Raw genomic sequence first — 12730 nt, 5'->3', positions numbered from 1 at the left:
GTTTATTTATTCATTCATTAAACTATTAAGGGAGTGGATCCCTGCATTATCGAGCCGTTAGCGTTTTTGATTGTTGCTCATTGTACGGAGAATATCCTTCCTTCCTCTGTATTCATGATTCAACAATAATACAAAACTGGGAAAAACACCAAACACTGCTGAAAACAAAGCACAAATGCTTAGTTTCACATACGGTGTAAAAGTAATATAACATTTCAGAAAAAAAGGTTATACCAATAGTCAAAAATGGTGGTGGAAGTAGAAGGTCTTGGCCTGTATTGATGCTTAAGGACATAGATGGCTTGCTATAATTGATGGAACGATGAATTCTGCTCTATACCAGAAATTCCTGAAGGAGAATGTCCAACCGTGAGTTTGTAATCTTAAACTAAAAGCCCACTGGGCTTATACAAAGCTCACCAACAAGTCCACATTTAAATTGCTCAAAACAAAATGCAGGTTTTGGAGAGGCCTAGTCAAAGTCCAGAACGTTTACACACCTTTTTCACAAAGTATGAGAAAGAAGAATATGGTAATTTATCAAAACTTTCAGAAGATATGTTCATTGAGTAGAGACTGTAGGAGAGATGTAGAGACATCTGAAGCACACATTGCAAATTATTCTCTCTAAATTCTAAACTATAAATCATCAATTGTTAATTAAATATTACCTGCCCGAGATTAGCTGCCTCCTGCAGAATCTCCTCCTTCCTTTGGTAACTGCGTTGGACATGGTAGGAGTTCCTCTGACTCTGAATCACTATTACCAACTCCTCCAGCTCTGCACAGAAAAGTAGAGAAATTCTGAAAACCAAAATAATAAGGAAGAAATCTGAATTTTACACTGAGCTGAGCCAACGAACTCACATTTAAAGTTTTAACTCCCTGTGCAGACATGTGAGGAGTATTTTATGAATTCTAATCCAGCTTTCAGCAACAAGGACAAAACGTTTATCCGCTAAATCCTCAAACTAGTCTTTAAATTCTAAGTTTCAAATTTACGGCGCTGAGATTTTCATTTAGACTCTACCACCCTGCGCTAATAGACAAATGAAGCAACAACAGAAAATTAAAATGTTGTCGGTGCGCTCCATAAAACTGAATTAATTTTCTAAACAACTGTTTGCTACAAACAAAGCATCAAATCCCCTGGAACTAAACGCCACACTCACCAGCAGATCTCTGTGCCGGCTGCTCAACGTGCACCGAAGCCTACAGGGAGATCCAAGGATACTCGTTAGATGGGACACACACCACAAAGACTCATAATTAAAGAAAATGTTCTGTTGATAAGTGACCCTTAATATATTAATGTGTGAAGATAAATTGGCATCATAATCCGTTTTCATAATTCAAAAATCTGCCTGAAGGATGAATTTTTACCTCCTCCACAGAATGATCTTTCACACAAACTTAAAGAACTATCTGTCTTGTTTATTGTATTAAGTTGCATCTAGTATCAACAAAACTGCACCTCAATACTGGATTATAAGAAAAACCATGAGGAGCCAATAATGATTATAAACTATTTATTTTTAATAACAATAAGGTCAACCTACAACTGATTTAGGTTCAAAGAGACACTAAATCATTGAAAGATGGAAGAAATTGAGTAACGAATAGGGAATTTAACATTCAAAACATTACAGTGGTTAAAATAGGTGCTGAACATGTCATTTAAAGGAGACATCGTTATAATAAACAGGTGTGCATCTGTTTAAAATTTTTAAAATATGAAAATAACAGAGTTTGATGCAACATAATAGGTGCAGTGCCCTGCAAAAGCATTTAGATCCCTTTAACCTTTTCGCATTTTGTTATGTTACAAGAACAAATAGGCCCTACCTTGTTCTAACACATCAGTGTGCTTTGATCTGGTCTATTGTAGCTCCGGTTGTATGTTTAGGATTATGGTCCATTCTCATATCTTAGGCAACCTCTAAAACGTTTTTCCGGGACTGCCCCGGATTTAGCTCCATCCATCTTGTATCAACTCTAACCAGCTTCCCTGTTGCTGCTTAAAAAACATCCCCACAGCATGATGCTGCCGCATCCATGTTTTAATGTGAAGATGGTGTTTGCAAGGGTGCAGTTTTAGTTTCACGCCATATTTAGTGTTTTGCAACCAGACCAGAAAGTTAAATGTTGACAGATTTTCCCACCTGACTTGTCGTTCTTAGCAGCTCCTCCAGAGTAACCTTTTTGATTAATTCTCTCCTTTCCCAGTCTGTCATAGCATGTGGACAGCCATGTCTTGGTAGGTTTGCAGTTGTGCCATATGCTTTCTATTTTCAGATGATGGATCGCATCAGTGCTCCATGAGATGCTCAAAACATGGCACATTGTTTTATGTAGTGTAGTAACTAGTTACATTTATCTCAGTAACTTTTTGAAACAAAAAAAGTACTTCTGCGAGTAGTTTTTAGTCTACCATACTTTTAACTTCTACTGGAGTAATATTATGTTGAAGTAACGCTACTCATCCCACCTCTAGCTACTTCTGGAGGTGGGAATCTGTTAAGTCATAATTCACCAGACAAAAACACACAAGTTAAAATTTATTTTAAATTTAAACTTCTTGTTTTACACAAGGTTCCTTGTTCTAATCTCTTTTTCTATCTGTTGTGCCTGCTGTGCCATTTGGAGGTCAAGTAAAGTTATAGTAAACAGTATATATATTGTCAGTGGTACACTGTTCTAACACATATACATATATATATTTATTACCTACTGTAAGTATTGTTCTCAAAAGCTTGATGTTGAGAACAAAATTAGATTGGGAAAAGTGTCTTTCGTCTGCAAGAATTTTGGATTTTTTTATAATGTTATTTACTTTTACTGATATTTTTGTTTATTTTTTTTTAAATACCAGAATTTACATTTCTTTATACTTCTGTCTGTCTGATTACATTTTTTCTCAAATTAAATTAGATGTTATGATCAAACGTGAGTAGCCTTCACAGTAAATTCTTTACTCACACTTGTCTGAAAAATATATTTAAGTAATGTTTCCTTTAATAGAATAAATTTTTTGCGTACTCTACCCACCTCTGGTTTTATAACTTAATCCTGTTTAAAACTGTCCACAACTTTTTCCTTGACCAGTCCGGTTTACTGACGGTCTTCATGATCCAGTTCAGCTTCTCTAATAAATCTCTGAGTATATCACAGAACTGCTGTAATTATACCGATAACTAAGTGCACTCAGGTGCACACTATTTACCAAGGTGACTGCTGAAAGCAACTGATTGCACTGGATTTTATTTAATAGTTTCTTTGTAAAGGGGGCTTAATACACATGTACACCACACTTTTCAGATTTTGATTTTAAAAATGTTTACGTTTAGGGGTTATACATGTTTTAGCGAGGCACTGTCTTGAGGATGTTCAAACCCATCAGCAATAACAGTTGACCCAAGGACCTGTCACCTGGTTTTAAGATAAACATTTGTTTATCTTAGAAATATTTAGTTTTAAACAGGCTTATCAAAATCATATCTACAAACCCACAGCTATGCGAATCCACACTGTTCAATAACATTTCCACTGGTTGCTTTTGGTGTTTATAAAGTGATCTGACAGCAAAAAAAAAAAAAAAAGAAAGAAATGTATCAAACTGGTGCTGGGTCAATTTTTCAAATCCTACAGAGGTATAATTTCCTCTTTCGGTTATCATAACAAAACAACACTTTTTTTTTTTTTTGCAAATCAATCGATAGCACAGTGAACCTTCTGAATGAATGAAACCGTTTTTAGACGCACTAAAGAAAATTGCGAACCGACCCATTTTAGGTTGTTTTTTTTTTTTGACGACTTTAACTTTGAAGCTCAAATCAACCCTACTTCCGGTTGTTAGCTGCCAGTCTACCCCGTTGTTTCTAGCTTGGTGTAGCGAGTTAGCTAACGCTGTCTGTGCGTTATTACACCATTCGCTGCACTTACCGAGCCAAAGAAAAAACACAGCGACCAGTTTACAGCCGTTAGCCACATTATGTTGTGACATGACAGCCGTGGCTGCTGCTGTACCGACGGGGGAGAGACTGGTTTACGTCATTCCTGTTCTGACTGAGCTGCCAGTCCACTTGCTGGTAAAGCGAGGGTTAGTTACCGTTGTAGCGGCCTCCAGTGGACACATACTCGTATATACAGCTACTGTAAGTGATAAAAGCGCCACCGCTCAATTTTGAGGTCAGTCAGTCAGTCATTTTCTTCCGCTTATTCCATAGTGGGTCACGGGGGAGCTGGTGCCTATCTCCAGCGGTCTATGGGCGAGAGGCGGGATACACCCTGGACAGGTTGCCAGTCCATCGCAGGGCAGGACACAAACAACCATGCACACACTCATTCATACACCTAAGGGAAATTTAGAGTTACCAATTAACCTAACAGTCATGTCTTTGAACTGTGGGAGGAAGCCAGAGTACCTGGAGAGAACCCACACATGCACGGGGAGAACATGCAAACTCCATGCAGAAAGACCCCAGATGGCAATTTTGAGGTTTGAAGTGTTAAATAATTGTGAAAAAAGGTTTGAATGGCCTGATAATGAACCCCTTTGACTTAAGAGGAGCATTCAGATGTGTTTCACTCAAATGTTCTCATGTTGATTGATTGCAGGTGCGTTCAGGCATAAGCTAAAGAAAGTGAAAAAGAATGATTATAAAAGAAAACCATTAGGCCTTTTCTAAGTCAGGCATCTTGACTGGAATGAATAGAGAAAACAACGTTTCTCCACCATACCATTTAGATTAAGCCCCAGAGTGATGAAGGACTGTGCAGCCAAGCTAAGTGGTATTCTGCAGCACCAGTTCAACCGTGGGCTGACCCAGCAGAAAGTTCCAGAACTGTGGAAGACATCCTGCCTGTTGGCCTACCATCACACATCATAAAAGTCCTGGAGAGACTTCTATTGGCCACTATGAACAAGAGGAAAATACACCTTTTAGGACCCACTCCAGTTAGCGTATAACCGTGTGGTTGGAGTGAAAGGCACCATCATACACCTGCTTCAACAAACATACCTTTGTCTGAATGTTGTCATCTGCAGAAATACTCGGATGCCTCTGCTGTCGTCGGGTGTATCAGAGATGGACAAGTGGGCCACTTTATGGCATTATGTGTAAACAATTATTTATCTTGAATGTAAACAAGATGAGAGACGAGAATGCTGATTTTAGGAGTTGCAGGAATTTGTCACTTTTGCTATCATGGAAGAAGTTGCAAGTGGTGGAGAAATATAAATACCAGGTGTACATAGGACAAAAAAACTGGTCTGCAGATGCATCTGCAGCTGTATATAAGAGGGGGCAGAGAATGACTTTATTTTTGAGGAACCCCAGGTCCTTTAGTAAAATGTTTTAAAAAGAGTCTTGGTGTTATCCGTTGGGGTACCAGCATCAGAGCCAATGACTTTAAAAAGCTGAACAAGCTGTTAAAGAATGCTGGCTTTGTTATGGGGAACTGGAGCCTTTTGAGATGATTGTACAAAAAAGGATTCTTCATAAAATGTTACAATAATAAACAGACCTAAACATCATCTTCAAAACCATTCTAATGCAACAACAGAGTGTTTCAGTCAGAGTTTATTTATTTATTATTTTGTATGTCATTGGCATTTTTGTGGTCTTTATAGGACTCGATTGTTAAATATATATCAGTTGTTCTTGGGCCAGCCTCTTATTTGTGATGATAACGTAAGAAAACTCCAGAAATATTGTTCTGACTTTTAGTTTTGGTCTGGCGCCCCTGGATTATCACTACCCCTAAATGGACGGCCACCTCTTTGAAGACAGGGCTGTCCCTGGCTTCTCGGCTAAATCCTCTGCTATCTACATACACCTCAAGATAAGAGACACTGCTCATTTGGGAGCACTTTCCCTATATTTGGACATACAAGTTAAATGGCTTGAGAGCAGTAAAGCATGTAGGTTAAACTGGAAAAAAAAAATGCATCAAACAGGAAGAGCTGAATTTGGTTTTTCACACCAAAAAGTCTGGCAATCATTCAACTTTGAAGCAAACATCTTCTCACAAGTTAGTGAGGAACCTTACTAACTAGCTGGTGAAAATGATTTAAAATGACTAACAGAGGAAGCCTTGCCTGGAAAAAATGTTGAACAGCAAGGTTAACACAGCACTGTTCTTCATATAAGGGATGCAAAAGATAAGATGTTCTCACTTTAACATACACTTTAAAAAAGATTTATGTCTCTTATCTTTGAAATGAGGGTTTAAACGTAGCCTTAAATATTAAAAATTAAAAATTTGAAGATGAAGATATAATCTTAAATGACATGTTAAAGTGGTTGGTCTGTCATTTACAAAGTATTTCATTTTATTTGAAAAAGAACTGACCTTTGCTGCAGGAATAAAATCATAGATATAAAGGGGAGACACTTTACTATCTGTTTTATCCATAGATTCTACTAGATATTATTATGAAAGTGTCTTGGTTTGAGGTTGAGCAGGACATTGTCAGACGCATGTTGGATGGATATGATTTAATGCACAGAATGATGAATGATGATTTACAGACTCAAAGGAAACACAGCAACCAGGGAGACAGGTAAGACAACAGACGACCCAACAATGAAGGGACAGAAAGCAGGCTTGAAATATTACAGATTTGTGTTGCCCTAAATTCAAAGGTTTTTAGTCCATTGGGGATTGGCCCGCTTGAGGAAGCATGTAGATTAAAGGCTCGAAGTGCATGTGAAGAGATTCTTGGAACAAGAATTAACAAAATGTTCACGGGTGTTTGGATTTTTGTATTTCTTTTGTGTTTGTGTTAGAAAAATGTGATTGTTATGATGTTAATATCTGTTATTATTTTATACTTTGTAATAATACAGCATTAATGTTGCATTACTTTGTGTACTAGCTGAACCTAGTGTGACCTTATATGCAGGAGTTTGCTTACAGAAATGTGTGGCCTTCGAGAGACTATCCAAAGGAGTTGATGCTCTGCAACGTGTTATCTGCTTAATCTTATTTCACCCAAGCTCTGACAAAGAGTTCTTTGACTGTAGACTTTGGGGAAATGAATATTGTGTGCACCTGGAGGGGGATACTTGCAGATAAATAGAGACATATTCTCTGTATTAATTAGTTCAACTGGGGTATTATGGGTGAGACTATACATGCTATGTGCTGTCTGTGGAACTCCTTGCACAAGTAAAATGGCCTGTGTATTCCAAGAAGTCGAGTGTGTGTCGATTCTCTTTTAGTAAGTAAAGGTGAATATTTGAATTTTACCAACAGTTTGTATTTTCATCATTTCCTTGTTGTTACATTGTTAAGGTCTTGCCTACCCTTCAGTTGTTATTTTTACCATCAAGGTGTGTCCATATTTGCTCAGTCCTTTGAGTTTAGTTTCATAAATTAAATTAGTAACTTTTTGTTTCCCTGGATTGAAATATGAAGAGACACAGAGGCCCATTTCGTTGAGCCACTGGTTAGACTGGATAAGGGCTTATATTTATTTTGCCACCAGACACAGTAAGCAGGAGAGAAAGGGGGAAAAAATCTCTAAAGCTCTCTGGTAGTGAACTGGAACAAAGGTTGACATCTTGGAGCCACCAAATCTCCATACCATTTTATGCTGTCTACATGCCAACTGTTTGACTGGGAGGCATATCAGGAAAAGGCCTTTTCTGTCGCTGAAAGCATAAAGGGGTGGAGATGACTAAATGCTACATAGACTTTAAATTTGGTCCACATTGTGTCGGAGTCTGGGAGTGTTCATGTATTGTTTTTTGCCTGCTGCTAACACTTACTCACCACTAGATACCGCCAAGATCCTCCGGTGTGGAGGGTAGCAGGTGTTCCTCATTCCCATCAACCTGGAGGAGTATAAGAAGGTGGAGCTGTCAGCTCTCCAGTGCCTGAGTGGTAACCTCTGTGGTAACTCCAAATGGTCAAGCTATGAGATCTCAATCTAAAGTTAAAGTTCATAGACTCTTACCTTTCATGTGCTCCTTCCTAGGAAACTTCAAGTCCTGGTTTCAAGTCCCTGCGACGTTCAGCTCAGGCTCAAAGTCCTCAGTTTGGATTCTGCCTCAGCCCAAGTACTCAAGCCTCAGAAGAAACCCATTTGGATTAAGCTCCGACTGACAGCTCCAAAACTTCCATCTCCAGGCAAGCGAACCATGGTCACCCTCCACCATTTACTTCACCGAATCCTCACCAGGTAACTCCTATCAGTTATATTGATCTGGACATACAATTGCTATACTCACCCAAAGCCTCAGCAGAGTACTCACCATCTTCCTGGATAAACTCACCGCAGCAACGTCTATTCAGTCCTCCCAGGCTCCGCATCATTTTTCCACTCTAACCACAATTCATCAAACAGTATGCAAAGATCTTGATCCAGTTCCCAGTTATCCCCATTTATCTTCTGAGTACTTGCCTGTCCTCTTTTCCCATACAGTGCTGTGCCTCCAGTCCCGGTTCCTGTTCCATATCACTACCTGTCAAAATAAACTTTTCTCCTGCCTCCTGAGTGTCATTCTGCATGTGGGTCGAATCAGTAAAAAAAACAATGACACGTTGAAGTTAGAACAATTTTACAAGACAAAAATTTTGCTTTTTGGCATCGTACACTCCAGATGAGTTGGGCATGGAACAAAGAATGAATATAAGGTAAAATATAGAAAACTTGTGGGGTGAGCGCAGGAGAGGACCCAGGACTTGGGATGATTTAGCTGTTGTAAAGAGGAATAGTCAAAGATCCTTTTCTCATTATGCTACAACTTTGTGAAATGTTACAGAAGACTGTCCTATAAGCAAGAAAATATCAGCAAACATGTTACACTAAACACTAATGCAATTTAAACCCCACAAAAAAAAAAAAACAACAATCTGATCTAATACTGAGGCATTATAAAATTCAGTAAAAAAAACAATACAATAAAAACTTAAAATGGAAAATGTTGTACTTATCAATACAATAATGTCCAAAAAGATTAAAATTGAAATTATAAAAGTTATAGAAAACATTTAATCAAAGAACATTTAGCTGTCAGATTAAATGTGATCAGGTACTGTAACTTTTGCCTGCGTTTTCTCGTGTGTTCTACTTATATCATTTAAAGAATAATAAGAAATTGTATTTCTGGAAGAGCCTCAAAAGCCCACAGCTCACATGGGACAATTTGTTAACAGGATGAGTATTAATCACATATTTCAATCTGAAAAGACTCACAAAGAGAGGGATGGCAATTAGAAAAGTTTTAATGATGAGAAATTACATGGTTATTTCTTTGGCGCTCGGACGTGGGAGGAAGACATGAATGCTGAGAATGACATGAGGTAAGATGATCATTTGTAAGGCTTAGATTTAAATATGTCTTCCCCTGATCCGACACTGGTGGAGCGAGGAAGCCAGGAGTAGATGTGAAGGAAGATGGTGGAGGTGGGGTGGAGGAGGGATGAGCTCAGCTGACAAGCGAGAATGAACACCACTGAAGGTCCTTTAAAAGCAAGGCGTCGGAAGGTGATTGGATGGAGAATCAGACGGAGAGGATGCTGAGTGGAAGGCTGGGAGACGCACCGAAGAGTCACTGGAAGGTGGAGGCGGTGAAGGTCAGTCTTTCATTCTAAATTTTCGACAAAACTCCATTTCAAAAATCTGGTTTCTATGGAAAAGTGGAAGCAAGAAAGCCATGGTTAAAAGAACTTCAAGGAAGCCCTGCAATTTGTCATGAGCCATGATTGTGACACAGCGAATATGTAGATGTAGCCAGGTAAGATGAGACCAAACTATGTTTTTGTCCCACATGCAAAGCCTTAAGTCTGGGGAAAAACTTGCAATGCACATCAATCTAAAACTCACAATTGCCACATTGAAACATGGTGGTGGAAGCATGATGCTGTGGAGATTTTGTTTCCTCAGTAAGGACAGAGAAGTATGCTAGAGTTGATATGATGATGGATGGAGCTAAATACAGGGCAATCCTCGAAGAAAACTTGCAAGGCAACGACCATGAACATGCAGCCTGAGCTACAATGGAATCAATTACATAACACATATTTATGTGTTAGAATGGCCTAGTCAAAGTCTAGACCTAAATCCAACTAAGAATCTGTGGGAAGAATTGAAAGAGAGAATTTAAGTACACCCTTTCATCAAACCTTTTGACAGGTGGGCGGGACTTCCGGTGAGGGCGGGACTTCCGGTGGGGCCATGTGGTTGCCATGTGGGCAGGAGGTCACGTGGTCAAGCAGGTGGTGTGTCCAAGGGGGCGTAACCGTGGATGCTGATTGGTTGTCGTCATTAGGGGCGATACCTTAAATGAGTCAATTAAAACACAGGGGTGTGTTTGTTATAAATAGAACAAGACAAATATGGTATTATCGGAAACTGTTTGGCATCAGCACCAATTTTGTAAGCATCGTTAAACCTTGAATAACCCAATGAAAACAATAGGGCGTGCTTTAGTGTTTACTTTAAATACAGAGATAAAACTCTGCACTTTACATGCAGCATTCGTTGGAAAAAAGAACACCCGTTCAACAATGGCTAGAGTTAAGAGAGTTTATCGTCAAGTGGAGGAGAAACGCAACGCGTGCCAAGATGATGATGATGAACAAGCAACTGCATCATATACTTCCTCAACGGAGATACCTATCGATGATGAACAAGCAACTGCATCATATACTTCCTCAACGGAGATACCTATCGGAATTCCCGTCATGACATACTCTACCGATGATGAGGATCCAACATCAACTTCAACAACCATGGTTGAAAATCAGACCTCGGTTCGGCCAAGAGGTATGTCAGTTCTGTGCGAAACCCCAGTGACCGTCTACCAGTATTCATCCCGTGAATTGAATGCTCCTAAGAAATCAACATACTACATCTGCAGGGTACAAAGACCCCCGTTCGACACTCTGCAGGAAGAACGGTCTTTGGAGCCATATGGCCTGGTTGGCAGCTGGGGTTATATTTTCATGTATGACATAGGAGAGCTTTGCCTGTATCAATTGGATCAAGATGAGGTATTTAATGGATCACTGGCTCTGTGTACACTCACCCACAGCGACTGGGCTGTGTTAAAGCTTGCAATCCCGCACCTTAATGATAGCCCTGAAACAGTCTCAAGGCAGGAGAGGGAGGAAGAAGAAGAAGAAAATGAACTGTCTCCTCGACCTGTAAAACGGGCGAGAATGTTTCATATACCATCCGATGTTGAAATAGCTGAGAGAGAACCTCTCTTTAGCGCAGTGTGGGGGTCAAAAACCACAGCAAATGGCCGCTGGTCTTTTCGGGCAAGCAGACGCAGGAACAACCGGACGAGTCCCTCAGATCTGTTTGTGTTGGAGGCTTTCAATCAGGACTGCGGCGTATTCAAGACAATGCTGGCTCTGCCGTTTGAAGCTTGGGCAGAGAAGATGAGTGAAATTGGACATCGTCTTTCCGACCTTTTCCACAAGTCACGAAGTTGGATCGATGTCATGTCAGTGAAAAAAACGCTGACGTTTCCTGTTTTACGTTTAGAACGAATCCTCTTCTGAGGACACGCCCCTTCCTATGATATATATACGGGGGGATAACTGCAAGCTCACAGACACTGAGAATTGTATCATAAGAATGAGTGGACCGACACCATACAGGGATCTCTACAACCACCGAGCAGAGATCCACTTCTCTCCTGAGCACGATGAAAGCTTCAACATTGGACCATATCATCCGCCTTCCCCTGACCTCTTCTCACCATCCACCTCAACATCCTCATTCTCAGAGAACCACTTCAGTCCTGCATCACCTACAGGATACAACATGAAATATCTACCGCTTTCTCCAGACCTCCGCTCACCATCACCGCTATTCATGGCTGAGTCTGTAGACGTGAATGTCCTGCCTGAAGACATGAAGGTGGTCGTGGAGGAGGAGGTAGCCACCGGCTACTCACCCTCTACCGAAGCCCCTACACAAACCCTGGGACCGATGGAGGACCCTCAGCCTTCAGCAGAGGATGAGAGTAACCAGGAGGACGAAATTGACGGTTGGTTCTCAACCACCCTCATCAATACGGTGAAAACAGCGATACTTCATTTATTCAACATAACCTCTTTGAACTATCTCAGAGAAACCTGCTATGGATGTATAACGAACCACCCGAGCCAGCGTCAACACCATTGCCTGGAGGTACTGGGGGAGGATTATTACCAAGTCAACTTTCAACGCATCGTACGACGACTCGTAACCCCCAAACTCGTTCCTGCTATTCAGAATCTTCTGGTAGTTCGACGCATACAAGCGGATGACTTCAGAGTGAAGACGATTGCCAAGACGGTTTTATATGAACTGAAATCAATACAAGGCATCCACAGTGCAATAGCGCACGTTTATGATCGCGTGGTCGAAGAGAAACACCTCAAACAACTTAACTCTGTTTCAGAGTGCTATGGACTGACAAACTGATCTCACATGTTTGATGACTTGTTGTATCATTTTTTTTTTTAGTATTCCAGTACTTTAATTAATCTGCATTATATGATTTTTCTTCTTTTTTCTTTTTACTATTAAATACAATTAAAGTAGGAACATAGTAACCTTTCCCAAAAGTGTTGTTTAAAAGCTAGTAGTGTTTGAATTCATCTGCATTAATCTGCATTTTATCTGATTTTGTTTTCTGGTTGTTTTTTTGTTTTTTTTTACATAAAAAAAAATAAGGATAAATCTACCCTCCTGTGTGTTTTTTCTCATTATTTAACAAGTAAT

The 12730-nt window shown here is 39.8% G+C and overlaps 1 protein-coding gene across 2 annotated transcripts in view; it reads right to left on the bottom strand.

Moving 5' to 3' along the window:
* Positions 1 to 4139, bottom strand: part of b3glctb (beta 3-glucosyltransferase b) — a 52131-nt gene extending 47992 nt beyond the window's left edge. Inside the window, exons 1-3 of one of the 2 annotated variants that reach the window (XM_047378239.1) lie at positions 3943 to 4139; positions 1173 to 1212; positions 672 to 781 (exon numbers count right to left, since the gene is read on the bottom strand). In XM_047378239.1, the coding sequence (XP_047234195.1) occupies positions 672 to 781; positions 1173 to 1212; positions 3943 to 3990 (198 nt within the window). In that variant the 5' untranslated portion in view covers positions 3991 to 4139. The remainder of the gene's footprint in view (positions 1 to 671; positions 782 to 1172; positions 1213 to 3942) is intronic. The other variant, XM_047378238.1, reaches the window with a different exon arrangement.
* Between the last annotated feature and the right edge of the window lie 8591 nt (positions 4140 to 12730).

Source organism: Girardinichthys multiradiatus, chromosome 11 (assembly GCF_021462225.1).
Source record: "Girardinichthys multiradiatus isolate DD_20200921_A chromosome 11, DD_fGirMul_XY1, whole genome shotgun sequence".
Taxonomy (NCBI): Eukaryota; Metazoa; Chordata; class Actinopteri; order Cyprinodontiformes; family Goodeidae; genus Girardinichthys; species Girardinichthys multiradiatus.
The sequence above is the reverse complement of the archived record's forward strand: the minus strand, read 5'-3'. Positions and strand labels throughout refer to the sequence as shown.